Below are 23,005 nucleotides of genomic sequence, written 5' to 3' on the forward strand. Positions count from 1 at the left end.
TTTGGAAAACAAAAGAATCACATTCCATTTTTTTTTCCCATGGTATGGATAATAAAGTCTGGATGTCTCTGACCTAGGGTGACCGTAGTCTCAATTTACATCTTACGCCCTGACGTCCCAATCAATGTCGCATTCATTCCAGACAAAAGAGTTCCAGTTTAGATGACAGATTATATGACTGCCCTTTTTTGTCCTCAAGGTACAGTCCAAAGGGAAGCATCTTTCTCTGCCATTGCCGTTTCCCACGTAGGCCAACTGCTCAGACGTTCAAGTGGAGTCACAGCTGAGTTATCCAATCCTCTCTGAACAAAGGCTCCTTTAATAAAGTGAGACTTGGCTGGAAGGGGCTGAAAATGATCTTGGATCCTGAGCACTGGACTGGGGCAGAGAGGGCCGAAAAGGACAAGGGCATTTCAGGCACAGGCCTCTCAAGGGTGAAGGGACCACCTCCAGCTAGGAGGGAGGCCCCGCACCTAGGGCCCCAGAAACCCCCAGCCTCTGAGCTGCAGCTGTAGGCAGCTTCCATCACCATCTTGGAGGGGCAAGGAGAGATGTCATGCTGTCATGCTCCACTCCTCCCACCATCACCCACCCCTGACCATCCCCCGCATCCCCAAACATCACATTCTGCCCCACAACCACCACCCCTTCCCAACCTCAGGCCAAGTGACCCAGGGAACCTCCCTTGGAAACAAAGGAGTTGGAGTCCCAGAGATGCAAATCCCTGATTTTAAACACATCAGTGTCTACAGGATTTCTACCACTTTAAATGCTCTGAAATGCCTCTCATGAAAATGCCCTTCCTCTTCCACCCATTAGTCTGTCTATAGCAAGGGCTCCAATGCCTACCCGGCCTTTTTTGCTGCAGAGGGAGAATGAGGTGCCTGATCAGGCACAGAGGTCGGGGGAATACTCAGGGAAGAGACTTGGAGAAAAAGCCTGCCAGTGGCCCAGGGCTCTGAAGGAGATGGTGGATGCCAGAAAGGACACTACCAAACCTCTACCCTGTGACTGCTACCTTAAAACACGACAGAGCTGCCGCTAACAGAAGTCGCTTTGGGGTTCTTCCCTGCATGCCAGTTACAAAGAAACTGTTATCCTTGCTGTACACTAATATACGGTGGCATGAGTGGGTTTAAGGGATTTGCCCAAGATAGCATGGAGGGAGAATGCAGGTCATCTGGCAAAACTTTAAGGCAATAAGCAGTGCCACTCCAGAGGGATATGCCAAGATAGCATTAACCCAACTGTCACCTCACAATTCCATCTCAGACTCTCAGACGAACTACAGCACTTCAAAGGAGGGAGGAAAGCAGGGATGTGTGTGCCTACTTATCAATCTAAGAAAATGAAGATCAGAGTTTCTGATGCATTTTCTGGTACTTGGTCCACTTGGCCACAATACTATTTATCTTTCTAATTAATATCATAAATATCCCTTTCCACCATGTCCCTTAGAAATGACCCGGCCTGTTAGTATCTGAACAGTAAAAATTTAAGGTTCAAATTTGCTCTTCTAAGATTTGGAACCTAATTCCACTACAAATTCAACCTTAAATCTACTTCACTGGCTTGGAAACACAATGTGAATCAATTTTTTTTTTTTTTTTAATGAAAAGGTTTGGATAAAACAAAATAAAACCCAATCAAGCTTAAAAGAAATCACCAAAATTTCCTAAATCCAACTTCCTCCGTCAACACTCTAAATTTCATTGGAGAGAGTGAGAATATATATTTTTAACATAAGAGCACAATCCACTACCAGTCAGCATGCAAATGTTTACATTTTAAAAGATAATTTTGTTTTTTTTTTCCTTGGTGCTCTATATGTTAAGTAATAGGAGAAAGATATTAAAAAGATGTCTGTTCCCAGTACATTTCTAATCTAGTAATAGAGGCAAGTGGAAGAAATACTAGAAACCACCAGGTAATGCATCTGCAAATGCTAAAATGACACTGCACCTACTATGGCAGCTAAGAAGGATTAGGAGAGGAAAGACACACAGGCTTTGATATAGGAATATCAAATTTTCTTTCTTGAAATTTTCTTGAAAGGCTTCACACAAAGGCAGGGCATAAGGTGGGCTTTGGTAGACAGCAAATTTTTGAGTTTCAGGAAACAGTATTTCAGCTGGGTAAGAACAGCCCAGGCTCATGGAAACAGTTGAAAGTGTTGCTTTGAAAGGGAAGAGAAGGGAAGCAGGGATGCTTCTGCCCATGCCCAGAGACCTGGCTTACCCTTGCATGAATGCAAGCACATGCTGAACCACTCAGTGTGACTTCACGGTCAAGCGAGAGAGCACCTTCAGGTAGGATTTGCTTCCCTCTGACATTACCACCAGCACAGGCTGATGTCACTGTCCCTGTGCATAAGGTTCCTTGTGACACCACTCAGAGACCTAAGCCTCCGTTAGTCACTTGAGGCACTTCTAAGTACAATAGGTTTTTAGAAGATTTCACTGACATTTGCAACAATTTTTTTTCTAATTTCTTTTGGTGCCATTCTAGTAACTTATCAATTGCTTTAATAGACAAAACTCAATCATGCATGATCTATCACAGATGAGAAAATAGAGGTGCGCTTACTAATGGCAGCAAAAGGCTTCTGTGGGGGTGTGCAGGATGGAACAACTAGCTAGCTAGAGAGGGGCTTTTTTTTTTTTTTCCTGAGACAGAGTCTTGCTCTGTTGCCCAGGCTGGAGTGCAGTGGCACAATCTGGGCTCACTGCAAGCTCTGCCTCCTGGATTCATGCCATTCTCCCGCCTCAGCCTCCTGAGTAGCTGGGACTACAGGCGTCCACCACCACACCCGGCCAATTTTTGGTATTTTTAGTAGAGACAGGGTTTCACCATGTTAGCTAGGATGGTCTCAATTGCTTGACCTCATGATCCGCCCACCTCGGCCTCCCAAAGTGCTGCGGATTACAGGCGTGAGCCACCACACCCGGCCAGAAAGGGGCCTCTATAGAGGGTCTCCAGTGTCAGGCAGGAGCACTGATATCTAGGGGTCACCAAGGGCCACAGCACAAGGGACTGACAGGGAGAATCCAGCGGCTGGAACTCTCCTCACCAGTCACCTCCCTTCATTGTTAAACCCCACAGTATTTTCAGGCCACCGTGCCACAAAGGAAAATGTACTGGGTAGAGGCAGGAGGAGTGTTCCCATCAGTCCTCAAACATCACTGGCTCACGTGACCCACACGGGTGGTTTAATCTTTCTGCATTTCAGCTTTGTCAACCATAAAATGGAAAAGTTTGACTAGAACATCACTCATGTCCATTCTAAGTCTAAAGTTCAAAAGATCTTTGGTCTCCAAAATCTGGTTAAATTCTAGTGCCAGGTGGCTCCACCCTCACCCTGCTCTCAGTCCAATAGCTTCATGCAACACATCACTCAGAGCCAACAGGAACAAAAGGGCTGATTTAAAGATACAGGAATACCAAGTACAATACTGAAAATAAAAAAGCTGCACCGCACAGAAAGATCTGGCTGCTTCCCTGCTGCTGCTTCTAGAAATGCCACAGAAATCACCACATTCGCCCCAAATTACCAAATCTCTTAATTCAGATTATACATGTCAAGAATATCCAGTTCTCCTAGAAACAAAATGATCCTTTCATGTTTCCCTAAGTTAGAAATATTTTTAAAGTATTAAAATAAGCACAGCCACAGTCCCAAACTGTATTAAGAAGACAACACCAGAAGCTAATGTCATGCAATTAGCCCATGTGAAAAACAAGTCTGTTACCTACTGTTGTGATGCTAAGTCCAGAAGCCCTGTGCAAAATGTGTTCCTGGAACCAGCTGGACCAGCATCACTTACAAAATCAGAATCCCGGCAGGTGGGGCCCAGCCAACCTTGTCTTAAGAAGTCCTCCAGGTGATTTTGATGCGTGCCTGAATTTGAAAACTGCTTGTCGTTTTTTAGAAATCCACAGAAATAAAAACAAAGCCAACATACCTGGCTCCAAAGATGTCCTTTTTGGCGAGATCAATTCCAGAAACAACTTTTACTCTGAGAATTCGGGACTCTCCCTGTGAGAAGGAAAACAAAAAAAGAGGTTAAAAAACGGATCTTCAATGAATCACTCTCTCATCCAGTATTAAAGTCATTGATTTCTATTGTCCAGTATTGGGATACAGAACAAATCAATTCAACGTAAGCAATTATTCCTTACACTGAAGTGCAAAATGCAATATTCCAGCTCTAAAAGTCTATGCCCCTAGACTAAACTTACAACATCCAAGTTAATGAAGCACAAGTTTAATCCAAAGTAGGTCATTAAGATCAATTACTCCCGCCATTTAAAGCTAGATTTTGCAGCTGTACCAAGAACACAATCACACACGTAAAACCGTCTAGATAAATGTCCAAGTGCCACAAGTTTGCATAAAGATAACAAATAATTTCTCCTCTGAAGTTGACGTATTTGTACGTGACCTGCAATAGAAAGGAATTTAATGTGGTAAAACATTTCAAAATTATAGTGCTTTTAAAATGCTGGCATCAACAAGCAAAAATAATTCCTCAGTTCCAGTAAAAGAAATAAAACCATTCTAAATGAAAACCACCCCAAAGTGTCTTGGAAATCAATCAACTGTTCATTTGTTCATTTATTCATCATTTCATCATTTATTCCAATATTTCCTAAGAAGTTCTTATGCCCGGGGCCTTGAAATACAGACATGAATATGCTCCAGGCTCTACTGAAGGCAACAAGCAGCCCAGCAGTATACGACCCTATGACAGCTTAGAGAACTAGTTAAGGGCCATGACATTTAGGACAGGTGAGATGGCTTAGGAGAAGGTGGTAGGCAGAAGTCCAGGATAACTCACATTTCCAGTTCGGATCATGAACTGTCAACATAAATTGAAAAAGAGGACGGTGTCCAAGGTGTCTGTGAAGCAATCAGATGGAAAACATGTATCACTAAATGGGGAGAAACATCTGGTCTGAGTTAGACACTCAGCAGTTATCAATGTAGAGTTGGCAGTTATAACCAAGGTCTGAGGAAACCTAGCCTAAGAATGAGAATGAAAAAATGGCTCAGGGGCTGGGTGCGGTGGCTCATGCCTGTAATCCCAGCACTTTGGGAAGCTGAGGTGGGCGGATCACGAGGCCAGGAGTTCAAGACCAGCCTGACCAACATGGTGAAACCCTGTCTCTACTAAAAATGCAAAATTTAGCTGGCCATGGTGGCATGCGCCTGTAATCTCAGCTACTCAGCTACTGCTGAGGCAGGAGAATTGCTTGAATCTGGGAGGCAGAGGATGCAGTGAGCCAAGATCACATCACTGTACTCCAGCCTGGGTGACAGAGTGAGACTCTCAGTCTCAAAAAAGAAGGACCGGGCCGCGGTGGCTCAAGGCCTGTTAATCCCAGCACTTTTGGAGAGGCCAGTAGAGGACGGGCGCGATTCACGAGGTCAGGACGCTCGAGACCATCCTGGCTAACACGCGTGAACCCGTCTCTCCTAAAAAATACAAAAAAATTAGCCGGCGAGATGAGCGGGGCGCTGTAAAGTTCCGCTACTCGGAGGCTTGAGGCGACTGCAGAATGGCCGTAAACCCGGAGGCCGGAATTTCTTGCAGGTGAGCTGAGATCCGGCACTGCACTCCAGCCTGGCCGACAGCGAGACTCCGTCTCAAAAAAAAAAAAAAAAAAAAAAAAGAAAGAAGTAATATGGAATTCATCTACCCAACATGGTTAGTCAAGACCTAAGTGAGAGCAAGAAAACCTCAATGATTATATGATGTCGAAGAGAACAATGGCAGGGCAAAAATAAAACATGGAGGGTATAGGATGGTGGATCTTTGTCAATTAGCTGCATAGATTGAACACGCATCCATGCAATGGACACACATCCTTGAGATACTTCACGCTCCAGGAGTCTTCCATCCACCCAACCATCCATCCAACCACATATCCCCAACACAAGACTGCCCATGTGGCAAGCACAGTGTCCTCATAATACGGTAAAGAACCTGAATATGGTAAAGATAATGTTCTCAACTCATTTGTGCCAATGTTCTTTCAAACATGGCCTGCTTTCAAGGTTGGCAGGACTGAATGTGTTTGCCAGTCTTCATGAGAGGATTAAGGGATATAATGTAACACCAGACAAGTCAGGGATAACTAAAACAATACCCTACTATAGCAAAGGGTGTCCCAAAGTGCTTAGAGAAGCATCAGGGGTTAGCTGCTCTTCTCTTCCCTGAAACGCTGCAAGGACTGCTCTGCCCATCTCTGGAACACTCACAGGCTGGGAGTCAGGGTTCTTTCTTTAACACAGGATGTTATGTAGGCCAAGGCTCTCTTCTGGTTTTCACAACAAGTTGTACCCTGCTGCTAATCATCTGATGCCTCCATGGCCTGCTCAGCTCAAATGATGTCACTGCTAGAGTATTTTTTACACATGCATCAAAACCTGAAGTACCTATAGTACCAGCTACTCGGGGAGGGGCTGAAGCAGGAGGATCACTTGAGTCCAGGAGCTCAAGGCTGCAGTGCGCTATGATCACACCTGTGGATAGCTGTTGCAGTCTAGCCTGGGCAACACAGCAACACCCTATTTCTTTTTTTTTTTTTTTTTTTTTTTTTTTTTTTTTCGAGGCAGAGTCTCACTCTGTCACCCAGGCTGGAGTGCAGTGGCTGGATCTCAACTCACTGCAACCTCCGGCTCCCAGGTTCAAGCGATTCTTCTGCTTCAGCCTCCCGAGTAGCTGAGATTACAAGCGCACGCCACCACGCCCGGCTAGTTTTTGTATTTTTAGTAGAAATGGGGTTTCACCATGTTGCCCAGGCTGAACTCCTGACCTCAGGTGATCTGCTCACCTCAGCCTCCCAAAGTGCTGGGATTACAGGCGTGAGCCACTGTGCCTGACAGCAACATCCCATTTCTAAAAAATGTTAATGCATCGAGAACCTGTAATGACATCTCTTTATTCCACAAGTATTTACTGAGTACCCATCACGTGCCAGACACATTATCTGGAGATTGAGATGTAAACAAGACAGAGTTCCCGCCTCAAGCAACCCACCATCTAGTAGGCGGAACACAGACTAAAAATACGTAATGCAAACAGCAAGCAAGATAATTTCTGATGCTGGCAAGTACTCCAAAGACAATGTGACAGTTAAACAAAAGTAACTGAGTAGAGGGAGAGGGAAAAAGTAAGTGGGGAGAGGAGCATTTACGGCTGAGTGATCAGGAAAGGCTTCTTTGGTGAAAAGACACCAGAGGTGAAGCCTGAAGGAAGGAGGCCGAGTGGTGTGGCGGGGCTGGGAATTGCAGGAAGGGCTGACAGCAAGCCCTGTGTGACGGTGCGATGCTGGGGGAGGATGGCAGAGTCCATGTAGGCAGCGTGGGACCTGGTGGGGTCAAGGACCACAGAGGCCAGCCTCAGGAGAGGGTGGACATTATCCCGACCACTGTGGGAGGAAGCACTGTAAAGTTTTAAGCAGACAAGTGACAAAATGTAGCATCAGTCTTTGAAAGAACCACTGTGGCTGCTGTGACGGAACAGGGCAGAAGGAAGGAGAACAATTGGGCAGAGATTCTGGCAAGAGCTTTTAATAGGTTACAAATGGAGAGGTGAGCAGATTCATCACATAAAAATGTGCTTGAAATAGGTTTTTTTTAAAAAAAAAAAAAGTTTCAAAATGGTTTATACAATTGAGTTACAAACATGCTAGTTGTTCCACAGAAAAGGGTCCCTTTTCTACCTGGACACGCAACTTGACTACATTTCCCAGCCTTCCTTGCAGTTAATTGCCGTCATGTGACTAAGTTCTGGACAATGGAACGTGGCCAAAAGTGATGAGGCCTCTTCCAGACTGGCCCCATAAGCCCCTCCCATTCAGCAGCCTTCATTCTCATTAACGTCTCTCCGTGAAACGGGGAAGATCTTGGAGATAAAGAAGCAAAAACTATATGAAGGGAGTAGAGCCAAGCACCCTCCACCTGCTGACCCTCCCCAGAAATGAGCTGGAGATAAGACTTTTTCTGTTTTTTCCCATCCAAAACCAAAAGTTGTTATAGCAGTCTACCCTCGAGTACAATGTAATCTCATTTTTTTTAAAATGTCAATGATACAGCTGCATAGAAAAAGACCTGGAAAAGCTGATGTTAGTAGTAATTACCTCTGGAAAATGAATCATTTCTTTGGGCTTATTTGGAATCTTTTCCTTTTGAATCATTAAATATTTTTGTTTAGAAACCAGACTTTTGTTTGGAAAAAAAAAGGAAATATTAAGGAAAACAAAAGAAAAATTTTAACTTCACCGTTAACGACACATCCAGGACTGATTTTGTCATAAGAAAAACAAATCTGCCGGGCGCAGTGGCTCATGCCTGTAATCCCAGCACTTTGGGAGGCCAAGATGGGTGGATCCCTTGAGGTCAGGAGTTCAAGACCAGCTTGACCAACACGGTGAAAACCCTGTCTCTACAAAATACATAAAATTAGCTGGACGTGGTGATGCATGCCAGTAGTCCCAGCTACTCAGGAGGCTGAGGCAGGAGAATCACTTGAACCAGGGAGGCGGAGGTTGCAGTGAGCCGAGACTGCACCATCGCACTCCAGCCTGGGGGACAGAGTGAGACCCTGTCTCAAAGAAAAAAGAAAGAAAAAAAGATGAACAACCCTATGAGTTATTTTTTAGGTGACTCACAAAGGTACAGAGCTGCAAATATGGAAGACGTGAAGGGGTTCTCTTATGTAACATGTAGGCAACAGCTGGGAGGTGGCCTTTACTGAGCAATCACTGTTTACAAGCACCTGTTGCAGGAAATTTTACTCCTCTCTGAAGCATTACTCTATAAAAACAGTTTACACATGCATTTTAGAGACACAGCAAAAATGTCTTATCTTTGTTTCCTCAAAATGACAAGCTTAAACACAGATAAGCAGCCATCGTCATTCTGTTAGGAAGCACATGACAAGGTGTGTAACCAAATCATCAGATGCAGTGGCCCCAGGCTGAGCCACTGTATTTTCTGAAGCATTTTATTACTTTCATAAAATCTATGTGATATCTTGAACCCTGTTTATGACTCCAGTAGAATTAAATATTTAGCTAAGGTGGCTTTGCTTAGACAATGAAAATATTATTCACAGATTGTACAATGCAGAGAAGAAACAGCAGAGTAGAAACTAGGCTGAAGAGAACTTTCAGCGTCTCTTCCTGTTATTAATCTATTGTTCTGCATTGTTATTGTGTAACAGGGGCGATTCTATAAGCTTTACATACGTTTTTCTTTTACACTGAATTTTCTAATTCTTCATCAAGACACAAAACAAGATAAGATGCCCAAGCCATAAGTGACAGCAACACACGAATAAATAGTGTCCAAACTGAGAAACAGGTGGTAACCTGAAGATTCAGTTGCAAGAGTGTCATCTGGAAATTCGGCAGGCGTACTCATATAAACTATGCATACGCAGTTACTAGATTCCCACGGCCACCCACAAAGCCTATAAAATACATAACCCATCAACAGTGCTCTTGTGGTAAAATAAATTTCAAGTTCCAACTCAAAACTCAAGATACTGGAATTTACCATATCTCCTATGACTGTGTCTTAAGGAGGTAACTTGTTATCCTTTATCTTTATTTTCCACAATGGCAGGTACTCTCCTAAAAATATGATATCTGAGCTGGGAAATAGTGTTCTTCCTGCAAAGGGAGCCACTGTGACCTCAGGATCACTTACACCAGCTGTCCAAGCGGACAACAAGTTCTAAGTCAGGGACTTCCACAGTTCAGTCACTCTTACCTAAATTAATTCATGTATTTACCTTCCATATTCTAAAGTACTTTTCTAGTTCTAGCTATTACCCATCACACTTGCAGGCTTAGGGTAAACACTCTCTGGATTAAAACAGATGACCAACATTTTTTTGGATCACATAAATATGTAAGTTATATATACATTGCTTAAATTTAGTTGTTTTAAAAAATAACTAAGCCAGCATATGGACCGTGCCCATCGTGTGCCTGCTACACAGCAGCCACAGTCGCTCTTTCCATTCCTACCTGCTCTTGCCGCAGTCCTGAGATAGGATCCTATTTCATGCATTTTTAAGACTACTCTTTTTAGAGCAGTTTTAGGGTCACAGCAAAATCAAACAGAAGGCACAGAGATTTCCTACGTACCCCCCACCGCAACACACAGCCTCCCCCATGGTCAACATCCTGCACCAGAGTAGTACCCCTGTTACAATTCACACATCAAAATCACCCAAAGCCCATCGTTTACCTTAGGGTTCACTCCTGGTGTTGTACACTCCGTTAGTTTGGACAAATGTATAATGACATGTATCCACCATTATAGTATCATACAGAGTATTTCCACTGTCCTAAAAATCCTCGATGCTCTGCCTACTCATCCCTCCCCTACCTGCATTTAAAAAAAAACAAAAACAAAAACACACTGTCCTATCACCTCCCCGCCCCACACACCTTCCTGTCACTACCAACTCTTGCCAGGTTGCATCCTCTTCACCCTCTCCTTCCTCACACCAACGCCTGCCCACTACACCTTTCCCTCTCTTCAGGTTGGGTCCCACAACCTTATATTGCTGCCACCCCCTCCTAAAATCCCTGAGTTCTCCACATTGACCATCTAATTATACACTCAACAAAAATGCAGAATGATACTATGTTCAATGTACTGTGCCAGCAAAAAGGAGGGCCACAAAACTGAACTAGACACATTCTCTCTCTCTCAGGAGCTTACAGTCAATGGCAGAGGTGAGGTGTGTGCACAGCTCCCTCTTACAGCGGTGGAACAGAGGCATAAGACGTGAGTGGTGAGAACAAAGACCTAGGGTGGAAATGAAAGCAGCCCACCAGGACTGCACGTCCAGTTCAAACTCAGATGACACCGACAGAGGCAAACAGCCCTAACTCACCGGACTACTCACTGGCATCTCTGATCACCACTGGCAGCCCAACACATAATACGTGGTCATGTCTCAGTCCTACAATGCTGTAAACAAGCAGACGCCCCAAGGATATGAGTTTCTGAAAAGACTGCGGGATTCTGTGCAACCTAAATCTCTTAACTCTTACTAGGTAGTGGCTGCTATTATGCCAAGTAGAAAAAGGGTTAATAAATGGGAAAAAAGACAGGGATAGACTTCTAGAGCAGAACTCTAATTTAAATGCTCAAGGGTGACTCTACCTTCAAGAAATGATGCTGTGTGTTTATGAAACAGGTCCACAAATTTTCAGTATTTCTTTCATGAGGTGGGTCATTTCCCATGGGTATCTGATTTAGTGACTCCTTTCTAATAAAATATGGAAGAGGTGACAGTGTGTGACTTTGGAGATTAGGTCATAAAGACATCAGGCTTCCTCCTCTCTTTTGGATCATTCACTCTGGGGAACGCCGGCTGCTGCTATGATGTGCAGACACTCAGTCAGCCCCAAGGAGAAATCTCTGTGATAAGGAACTGAGGCCTCTTGCCTCCAGCCATGTGAGTGACTCATTTTAGAAATGGGTCCTTCTGTTCCAGTCAAGCCTTCAGATGACAGCAGCCTCGGTTGACATCCTGACTCAGGCTCATAAGAGACCCTTGCCGGCTACATGCCAGTCACTGTGCAAAGGCACATGTCAGAACCACCCAGTTAAGCCACTTTCGATTTCTTGACCCACAGCAACTGTGAGATAATAAACATTTGTTGCTTTATAAGCTGCCAACTCTAAAACTAATTTGTTATGTAGCAACAGATAACTGACATACATTGTGAAAAACCCAATGCGATAATTAGAGTCTCATTTATCTCTTTGCTAAGTCAAGATTTTCCTATGTATTAGGGTGATCCTTCAAAATAAGAAAAAAACAGGAGTGAGAAATAAAGACTATTGCCTGTGTTTTCTATCATGTCAAAGCAGTGGCATTTTTCAGGCAAAATTAACAGAGCATGGTGACTTGTTCAATATAAGTGCAGCAGCAGTATCCCTTTAAAGAAATATGGAACCTGATACCATAATAAATACAGTCAAAATGTGAAACCAAGGCTACTTCAGAAAACTTAAAATACATGATCATTTATAAGTATAAAATTTAAAAAAATCCAAAAAGAATGACAATCAAGAGATGCTGAGATACTTACATGTGCCACTGAAATAACTAAATTCACCCCTGTTCTCTACTCCACAGCCTCAATGCATGTTATCACTAATGGCAGGATGGTCCAACACCAGTTGGCTTAAGCTCATTTGTTCATTCTTTCAGAACCTACTGAGTACCTATTATGTGCCATGCTCTGTATAGCTGCTGGTGGTGTGAGGCAGCGTCTCTGCATCCAAATTCGCTTGCTACCACGTTAGTCCAGTCTTTTTAAAATGTCCCTCTCCACTGCTCTGGTGAGACCTCCCTAGGAACAAATGAATCTAATTAAAACTGCCTGGCCTGCCGCTGAAGGCTCACCACGAGCAGCTTCACTGCTGCTGTAAGAACAGCCTGTGCTCTGCACAGGAACCCAGTTCTTTTCTTCCAGTTGGTACCTGCCCATCCAACATCTATTCCCCAACGCTCTGCGTGAGTCCACACAGTGACTCAACCCCAAGTGCCTGCTCTGTGCTGAAAACATACAAGGAATAATGACTCACACAGAGCTCAAGCCTGCAAGATTTACTTTCTATTATGTATAAGGAGAGTAACCACATAAGAGATACGTTCAATAATGTGATGAGTAATACTCTTCAGGAACTTGGAGAAGGAAGAAAGTTCCTCAGTCAGCCCCAAGGGGGTGGGGAGAGGTACAAGGGGTGGGGAGAGGGAGAAAGGTGGGGAAGTTGGAGGAAGCTGCAGATGAGTGACTGCTTGGGCCAGGCCTCCAAGAACGAGGAAAGAGGAGGAAAGAGAAAAGAGAAAGTTGATGTCCTTGGAGGAGCTGGTGTGCCAGGGAAGCAGGGGGCAGCTGCAAGAAGTGAGTGTGGCCTGCACCTGGCTCCATCCTCTGCAAGATGCAGGGCAAACACAGTAACCAGGTAAGTGGTGGCTCGGGGTGCCATCACCCTGGATGACAGCACAGAGGGCATGTGAAAGGGAGAGGACAGGGATGCTAATTACATGGTCTTCTCCACCATCTGGCAGATAAGCATGGAGGACAGGGGACTGGTTCCAATGCTCCTGCTGGGGGAAGAATGTGGCTGGGTGACAGACTGGTTTTACAGGGTCAGAGAAAAGGAATGTGCTCAAGTTTGCAGTTTTCTTATTAGTGAAGGCTGCTGCTAATAGCTGGTAGAAAATAAAGAGGAGTGGTGGGACTTAGGCTAAGGGAAATAAAGGAATAGGGGTTTCTTGGATTTGAGGTTGTCTTCCCAGTGGGCCAGCAGGGCAGTCAGAAGTCAGAAACCAGAGCTCAGTACCGAGAGATCAGAAATAGACCCAGTGTGGGAGGCCTGGCTCATGACTGCCTTCAGACCAACCATGTATTCTGGCACTTAAGTAACGAGGCAGTACAGTCTTTTTTTTCTTCTCTCTCACAGGTTAAATCTTATTTCCTCAACTAGACCCTGAGGCTGCACTGTCCAATAAAGTATCCACTAGCCATATGAGGCTGTTTAAATGTAATTAAAATTAATTAAAATTAAAATTCCATTCCTTGGTCACACTAGCTACATTTTGAGTACTCAATCTCCACCCATTCCCAGCAGGCACTGTATTGGACAGTGCAGATAGAGAATAATTCCATAATCCAGAAAGTTCTACAGCAAAACTCCACTCTAAGGGCACTAACACAACTCAAGAGTGCAGCAGGATTTGAATAACCCCTTGTGAAAGGAAAGAAAGAAGGCAGGAAAAGAAGAAGGGGAGGGACCCCTATACTTCACCCAATTATAACTGAGAACACAAGAGAACACTATGGAATTGAGAACAATTGAGAACACTGGAATTCAGCTACAGTGTCACTCCACTGAAGTAGTTATAGTGACACAGGAAATGACTGTCTGGAAATGATACAGGCTTCACTATAACCACATACTCTAACATCAATATTTCACCTGCAATATTAAAGACTGGTATGCAAATTAAGTGCCTATCAATTAATAGGCACTTAATATGAAACCTAATAAAGCAAATACTGAGTAGTGCAGAAATATCTTCTTGCAAAGACATTTTAAAAATCACTGTGCAAATAAACAGTAGGGAAGGTGGCTTGATAGGGTGTGACGAAGATCTGGGAGTCTCTGATGGGTCCAGCACAGGCCAGCATCCTAACGAGGCTGCAAATCTTGCACAGCATTACCAGGTAGAGTAGCCAGGAAGCAAGGAGACAGAAAACCCCAATCAAGGCTCCCAGTTCCTGTAAGAGAACTGGAAGATCTTCGGAGAGGAAGAGCTAATAGGAAAAAGAAACGGAAATTCAGTTAAAGGAGAACAGCTGAAGGAACGGTAGTGGCCGGCCATCTAGAAAACTCCCTCTGGGGGCCCTGTGGCGATCCATCAGGCCCCAAGGATGCTCTGTGGGAGAAGCCAACGGCGATGCATATGGGAGGAGGCGGCCTTCTAACAAGGACATCTGTCCAGTGAGGGGCTGGCAGAGAGCCGTGACCACACCCTCCCACTGCAGGAGACCAAAGCCAAAGGCACTGTGTTCAGGCCCCAAATGGGTTTCTGTCCATTCCAGTGCTGATTGCACATGGCTTGCACTGAACCACACACGTGTGAAGGGGTATTTTGATCCATGCCTTAAAAGTGCTGGCATGACATTTCTTTCTTTCAGTGACATCTGATGCCTCTGTCTCCGACTTGTGAACAGAGCAGGGCCACAGCACTTGAGGTGTTTTTCCCGAGTTCTTGCCAGGTATCAGTATTCCACCGTCATTTTGCCCATAAAAGGCATCACTGAAGAAGAGGCAGGTAAGCAGGTGGGTTTATGGGGTGTGGCAGGTTGAGGGTTACTTGTGCGTGGAGGCTGGGATCAGTTTCATAGTCATGGGCACGGTCACCCCCAGGAGCCTCATATCTACCATGACTCAAGTGTGCATCTCAGTCAAAATGCAAATTCTTCCATGTGTGGACAGATTTTTAGAGTGACTCTCAATTAAAAATGTTAGATCTTCGCATGCCAAGAATCTGCAGTAATTCCATGATTATGGGGAGGGGAGGAGGCTGTCACTGAGCAGGGTCCATGATATAAATAAGCTGACAAGAGTTCCAGCTTAAAGGACACAGTCACTCTCTTCCACTAATTAAAAACTCTCCTTTTACCAGAATAGCTGGTAAAACTCCCATAAAAAGGTCTTCAAAGAATCCACTTATCAATGGTTCTTTTGTTCTGAATCTCTAAATCATAAGACAGGAAACATTTTTAAATTCCACCAAGATGACAAAGACAAGCATTATCTGGTGTTTACAGTTCTAAAAATGATCATATAAACAATGGCACTCTGTTGAAAGCCAAGAATTATAGCTCAGGATCTAAAATTCTAGATTTTTTTTCATGGCAGTCATAACCCTGACCTCTCTCCATAAAGTCAAGTGTGGGTTTCTGGATGGGAAGTGTAGTTTGAACTAGAAGAGGTCTAGATTTCACAAGGTAGGAGCTGCCAAGGGCCCCTGAGAAGGCATTTGTAGGGTGAGTTCTGTCGCTTCATATCTGGATCTCAAGATATGAGTAGGCTCAGAATTGCTTCAAGCATCTTAAAGACACACAAGAATAAAGTCCTCTCCTCCCCCCACCTTTTTTGTTTGAGACAAGAGTCTCCCTCTGTTGCCCAGGCTGGAGTGTGGTGGCATGAGCTCAATTCACTGCAACCTCTGCCTCCCGGGGTCATGCGGTTCTTGTGCCTCAGCCTCCCAAGTAGCTGAGATTACAGGCCTGTGCCACCACGCCCAGGTAATTTTTGTATTTTTAGTAGAGATGGGGTTTCACCATGTTGGCCAGGCTGGTCTCAACTCCTGGCCTCAAATGATCTACCCACCTCAGCCTCCCAAAGTGCTGAGATTATAGGTGTGAGCCACCACACCTGGCCTGAATAAAACTCTTAAGAAACACAAGATAAGCAACGAGTTGTAAATTTTAAAATGAGAAAATGGTCTGTTTTATGGATCTGAGGACTCAGGACCAATGACTAGCATTTTCACTCTGTAAGCAAATTATAACCAATCAGCAGGCTGCATGGGGAGCACGCACTCAGAACGAGGGCTGAGCTTGATTATTCAAACACATGCTGTGCCCATCTCCGCGAACAGGGAGACTTCCTGCTGCTGGCTCCCGGGTGCTGGAGTTCCTGGACCCTGGACAGGCCTTCGAAGGGCACTGTCAAACAGAATCCTCTCTGGGCTTCTATTTACTATGCTCTAGGCTGCCATTCCCCTTCCATTCCCAGGCTCTGTCCTGACAGTGCCACAGAACTGACAAGGTTTCCCCTCTGCGGACAGCAATCAAATCCCAACCCTGCCTCCTGTGGATCACCTCCACTGGAACTCTGGATGTTCCCAAATGCTTCAGCCATGCATTTACAGATAAGTTCTTGGTTCTTTCCTACCAATACCTTATTTTCTACTAGCCCAGTCCTCATCAGATAACTATTTCTCATTCCTGGGTAGCTATGATGTTCTTGCTAAATAAGTATTCACTCTTGAGCTACAGTTTGATGCCCCCTGCACTAACATTTACTGGCCACTGGAAGAAAGTGACTAGGAGAACCAAGGCTCTGAAATATCGATGAACCAGGATGGCCCGATATCCAAGCTCTACAACTGGTTCTGCCATCTGTCACATTCTGCAACGACTGAGAGAAACTGCTGGTCATCTCAGAGGAATTAGAAAGATCAGAGATGGGAAAATGTCCCAACTCAGAAAGAAATGATGCTATAAATTACACAGACGTATGATAGTTTTTTTCCTCTACCAGAACCACCAATTTGCTAATTTTGCTCAGATCTCCTACTTGTCCTTTAGGGATCAGCCTAAGTATCACATTATCTGAAGTCTTTCCAGGGCTCCTGGACTAGTTAAGTTTTCCTCCAACAAGCCCCACAGTACCCGATAGCTCTCTTCTTGCCCTTTACTGTCATTGCTTTGAAAATTAGCCATCACACCTGGAGATGGAGCTCTTGGAGGGCAGAGGCAGGGCAGATCACAGGGAATGACAAGGATAAAGGATATGTGCAACTGTTCCTGGCCAGAGAGCCACAGAGCAATCCCTCACCCTGCTCAACACGGACTTCCTAGAATCCGGCAAAGAGCTGGGCACCCAAATAATTGTAGGGGAAGTGAATACATGACATCAATCCAAACCAAAGTTGTAAAGAGAATTACTAAATAGTTTGTGAGCATTTAGAAAAGGAGAATAATCTACAGCTAAAGTTCACTAAGAATAAGACATGCAGACAAACTTATTTCCTTTTTTGATAAGGTTACTACCTCCAGATGCTGCCTGGATAGGGTACGCAGACTTCAGCCAACCAGCCAGCAACACCAATAGTACACTCCTATTTCTTCTAGACAAGATGATCATGTGAAGATGAACTAATGGTAAGACTGGGTGGGATATTGCGCCCAGCTGCTAACTCTTATCCAGAGTGTAATCATCCAGCCGATTGCAATGGTTCACGCCAGTAATCCCAGCACTTTGGGAGGCTGAGCTGGGCGGATCACCTGAGGTCAGGAGTTACAGACCAGCCTGGGCAAAATGGCGAAACCCCATCTCTACTAAAAAATACAAAACAAATGAGTCAGGGGTGGTGGCATGTGCCTGTAATCCCAGCTACTCGGGAGGCTGAGGTAGAAGTGCATGAACCCAGGAGGCGGCCATGTCATTGAGCTGAGACCACACCACTGCACTCCAGTCTGGGTGACAGAGCGAGCCTCCTTCTCAAAATAATAATAAAAATACAAAAAAAAAGAAAAGTAGCCGATACAGTGGCATGTGCCTGTAGTCCCAGCTACTTGGAGGCTGAGGCAGAAGAATTGCTTGAACCCAGGAGGTGGAGGTTGCAGTGAGCTGAGATCACACCACTGCACTCCAGCCTGGGCAACAGAGTGTGGCTCCACTAAAAAAAAAAAAAAAAAAAAGGCAAAGTGTACTCAGAAGACTCCAGGAAAGTGTCAGAGGGTTATGTCATGGGGCTCTATTATTAGCTGCATTCTGTGCAACGTTCTGAGCCAGGAAAATCTGGATGAGGATACTGATGGCAGGCTAATCCAATCTGTAGCTGATCTACACAACTGGATAAAATGTCAGATGACTAAATTAGAATCCTGAAAGATCTCATCAGACTGGGTGGCAGGCCAAGTCCCATAGGATGGGGTTTTATAGTGGTACGTACACTCGGATGCCCGAAACAACACAGGATGCAAGAAACATGACAATGAGAACGTCAAGAGCAGGGGAAGAAATCTTTGGGGTTTGATTTTACCTCTAATTCATTATGACTCAACAATATGACAGTATAAACCACCTGTGTTACCAGAAGTCCAGAGCAAGTAATGTCCTCATACTCCGCCCTGGGACAGCATTATGCACAAACCCAGGGGGCACAATTAAAGAGGGAGGTTGGGGTTTTGCTTTAAGTAAATAAGACAAATTCCATACTGTAGAACACTATGTAACCTTAAGAAAGAATGATGGTGTTCTGTAGGTACAGGTTTAAAAATTAAAGACAGACTCATAGACTAGAGAGAACATTCTGGAGGATATGCCAGCCTTTCCATAAGATAGAAAGGGTGTGTGTGTGTGTGTGTGTATGAATATTTGCTTACATAAATGCGTAAAGCAAACTGCATGGACGCAAGAAACTGGTGACACTGCCTGACTCTGGGGACAAGAACTGTTTAGCTAGGGATGGAAGTGACTGAGAAAAAAGAGACTTCTTTGAATTTAAAACCATCTAAATGTATTCATAACTCAAAAATTCATTTTAAGTAGCCCAGGATAGTTAATAAACAGGCAAAAGTCACAAAAAGAATGACTTAGGAATGTTTAACCTGGTTTTCTTATTTTCAATTTTTTTTTTTCTTTTTCTTTTGAGACAAGGTCTTGCTGTTGCCCAGGCTGGAGTACACTGGAGTGATAAGGCTCACTGCAGCTTTGACCTCCCAGGCTCAAGCAATCCTCCCACCTCAGCCTCCCAAGTAGCTGGGACTACAGGTGTGTGCTACCATACCCAGCTATTTTTTTTTTTTTTTCTGTATTTTTTGCAGAGATTTCCCCATGTTGCCCAAGTTGGTCTCAAACTTCTGAGGCTCAAGAGCTTTGCCCACCTCTGCCTCCTAAGGTGCTGGGATTTTTACAGGTGTGAGCCACAATCAACCTAATCTGGCTGTAAAAATAATAGAGAGCTAGAAAAGACCAGATTCTTTCAGTGGGAAGGAGGACGAGGTGACAGAAGTCAAGTCATTTTCCGTTATGAGGTTGCAGAGGGCAGCTCTCACCCAAGGAGTGAGCACGCAGGAGAGTAGATGAGTTATATTAAGGTGAAGGAACTGGCAGTCATTAACCCAGGTCAAACACGAGCAGGTGGCCTCCCGAGGCTGAAAGCTGGCCAGGTAGCATTGGGGAGGGACCATAGGCTGGTAGGCAGCCAGAAATGTGGGGCGTGGGAGGAGGTGGTGAGGAGGATAATGAACCAGATGGCCCCTGATGTTCCTTCCCAACTCAGGGACATTGTGATTTTAGAAGGCCTGCACACGAGGAGCCAAAAACTCAATCTGAGAAAAACTGCACAAGACCACACAATACCTGATGCATGTATGCAACTTCTCTACGACAAAGCACAGGAATAATTACAATCCCATTGATTTCATAGTGAAAAGCAGATTGTTCATAAATCAGAATGTTTTCTACTCACAACAGTTTCAAAATATCAGGGATGCAATAACCAATTGAAATGAAATTAAAGCATCTCTAGATAGCATTTGGGGAAGGGGGTGTCCTAATCTTCAGTCCCAAAACAATTTATGGTGGCTAACCCACTCTCCAAGAGATGTTCAAAACTCCTTATAGGAAGAACACCAACACTTCTACTACGATGGGCTGGTCGCTGGACTAGTTTTAGGATACAAAAACAGGAAGGGAAGAACTACATAAGAAAGTAAAGGAGGTTTCTGGTTCAAGGAGTGGCTAAGGACCAGCTTGAGTTATTCACAAAAGTGCAACCAAAACAGCACTGAGAAACCAAATCACCAGCTGGGAAGACCGAGGAGAGATAAACCTGGCCAGCAGAGGGGCTGCAGGTAGAATTCCACTGTCTCATTAGACAGCGAAAAGTCAGGAAGCCCAGTGCCAACAACTTGGGAGAGAGCTGCAGGCTTCAACCACAGGACAGTAGATCTAGGCATGATGACAAGGAAAACAGTGCATGTGCAACTGATCACATCTAGAGACTCCCAAAGCAATGCCGCAGTTCACACCCATCCCTGATTCCCTGATTCCTCACTTCCCTTCTGTCATCCCTGTGGTGAAGGCCTGCAATGGACCACACACCATGAATGATGCTCACCCTAACTTATCTACCAGGCACCTGCATACCAGACAAACCATCGAGATTGCCAGCTTCACATTTAGGAGACAAACATGTCATTGGTCTCATCTTGGCCATAATCATGCTTCGAGAGCTTTCCTTCCTTAAAGCATGCAAATGTCCATTATGAGATTTAACTTCTCAGCTCAGCCTCATCACCCATCCATTCCACCTTACTGCAAAGAAATAACTCATATCAAAAACTCATTAGCAAGATAAACAACTGAAAAATACTCCTTAGCTTACCGGATTCTCCTTGTGTTATGAATCATTAAAGTTTTACAAAGCGAAATAGAAATTTGTTATATTATTTTTTCCAGTTTCCTTATAAAATACCTAAGATCAAAGGATTTCATCTGAGTCTAACTTGGAGCGTGTTGTTGTTGTTGTTATTGTTGTTTTACTTAAAACTATCAAAGTCACACTGTCTCACTTTTTTTTTCAAAACACAAGATAGTCTCAATTACTATGTGGGTGGGTACTGCTTCAAAAGGGATGTATAAGTAAGTAGTATCAAAACTAAAATGACAAATGTTGGGTTATTTTCAACAGAACACTTTGAGAGGAAAAAGAAAACAAACAAGAACATTAGGATATTCCTTTTAAAGGCAACTGCATGATGTTAGATTGTGTCCATGGACCAGATTTCTAAAAGGCCCTCTAAAATACATTTTTAAATACTTATTCCTTTCACAGGTAATATCTTATGAAGTTTGAATATTTTTGAATTGTCATAATATGGACTTAATATGGGAAGAAGGTAGTTTCAAAATGACAGAAGTAATTGCTTCCAAATTACTTTTGTTTTCTATTTACATATACATATACTTTTCTATTTACATATACATATACATTTACATATACTTTTGTTTTTCTCATGTCACAATAGTAACTGAAACATTAAGAGATGCTCACAAATATTTGAGGAATAACTGGATTGTTTTGCTATTTATTTATTTATTTATTTATTTATTTATTTATTTATTTATTTTGAGATGAAGTCTCACTCTTGTCACCCAGGCTGGAGTGCAATGGCATGATCTTGGATCACTGCAACCTCCGCCTCCTGGGTTCAAGCGATTCTTGTGCCTCAGCCTCCCAAGTAGCTGGGATTACAAGTGCCTGCCATCACGTCCGGCTAATTTTGTGTATTTTTAGTAGAGATGGGGTTTTGCCATGTTGCCCAGGCTGGTCTCAAACTCCTGAACTCAGGCAATCCACCTACCTTGGCCTCCCAAAGTGCTAGGAGTGTGGGTGTGAGCCATCACACCCAGCCAAATAACTGGATATTGTGAATAAGAGTTGAGCTTAACTACTCCTGCACTGGAAGCAACTTCTGAGCTTCACTGGGTCCAAAGGGTGATTTGGGCTCAGCAGGTATTGTCACTGTCACCATTTATGACAGCAGTTATTGTCACCTAGTTTGGCCCCTTGGGTCCCAGTCTTCCTTTCTCACCCCACAGTTCTCTTTGAAATCGAATTCTACCCAAAGAAGTGGAAGGTTCTATCTGGGCAGTACTCACTTTGCAGGATGCCTGAGCTCAGTTACCAGGGAATCCTGCAAAGCCAGGACTGCCTGACTACAGTGTTCCTTCTAGGAAACTTATCTTGGCCTTACAGACTTTTTAAACGCCTATGTCACATGTCCATTTCTCGTATTATTTTTAAGGAGTTTCTATTGAATATTTTATTCATTTTTTATCGATCAACCTCTACTCAGTGCTATTTCTTTCTGTAACTTGAAATTAATGTTTGACTTTAATGCCACACACTTGGTACTTGGTTTTTGTAACAATGTTTCACAAAGGTGCTTGGTTTTTGTAACAATGTTTCACAAAGGTGCTTGGTTTTTGTAACAATGTTTCACAAAGGTTCTTGGTTTTTGTAACAATGTTTCACAAGGGTACTTGGTTTTAACAATGTTTCAGGCTAAGCACAGTGGCTGGTGGCTCAGGCATGTAATCCCAGCACTTTGGGAGGCCAAGGCGGATGGATCACAAGGTCAGGAGATCGAGACCATCCTGGCTAACAAGGTGAAACTCCGTCTCTACTAAAAATTCCAAAAAAATTAGCTGGGCATGGTGGCGGGTGCCTGCAGTCCCGGCTACTCTGGAGGCTGAGGCAGGAGAACGGCGTGAACCTGAGAGGCAGAGCTTACAGTGAGCCGAGACTGCACCACTGCACTCCAGCATGGGGCACAGAGTGAGACTCTGTCTAAAAAAAAAAAAAAAAGTTTCACAAGCTAACAGACTTGGTTTTCCTTTGACTCTTCAAACATGCTCCCTAGGAGACACAAAGCGGATCACTGAGGTCAGGAGTTTGCGAGAGCAGCCTGGCCAACATGGTGAAACCCCATATCTACTAAAAATAGAAAAATTAGCTGGATCTGGTGGCTCACACATGGAATCCCAGCTACTCGGGAGGCTGAGGCAGGAGAATCACTGGAATCTGGGAGGCAGAGGTTGCAGTGAGCCAACATTGTGCCACTGCACTCTAGCCTGGGCCACAGGGCA

At 44.1% G+C, this 23,005-nt stretch overlaps 1 protein-coding gene across 4 annotated transcripts in view; it reads right to left on the reverse strand.

Moving 5' to 3' along the window:
- Positions 1-23,005, reverse strand: part of NEDD4L (NEDD4 like E3 ubiquitin protein ligase) — a 377,737-nt gene that overhangs the window by 239,456 nt on the left and 115,276 nt on the right. For all 4 annotated transcript variants that reach the window (XM_017890470.1, XM_017890463.1, XM_017890461.1 and 1 more), the window contains exon 2: positions 3,963-4,036. In XM_017890470.1, coding sequence (XP_017745959.1) covers positions 3,963-4,036 — 74 coding nt within the window. The remainder of the gene's footprint in view (positions 1-3,962; positions 4,037-23,005) is intronic.

The sequence above is a fragment of the Rhinopithecus bieti genome, unplaced genomic scaffold (assembly GCF_001698545.2).
Source record: "Rhinopithecus bieti isolate Rb0 unplaced genomic scaffold, ASM169854v2 scaffold_17861, whole genome shotgun sequence".
Lineage (NCBI taxonomy): Eukaryota > Metazoa > Chordata > Mammalia > Primates > Cercopithecidae > Rhinopithecus > Rhinopithecus bieti.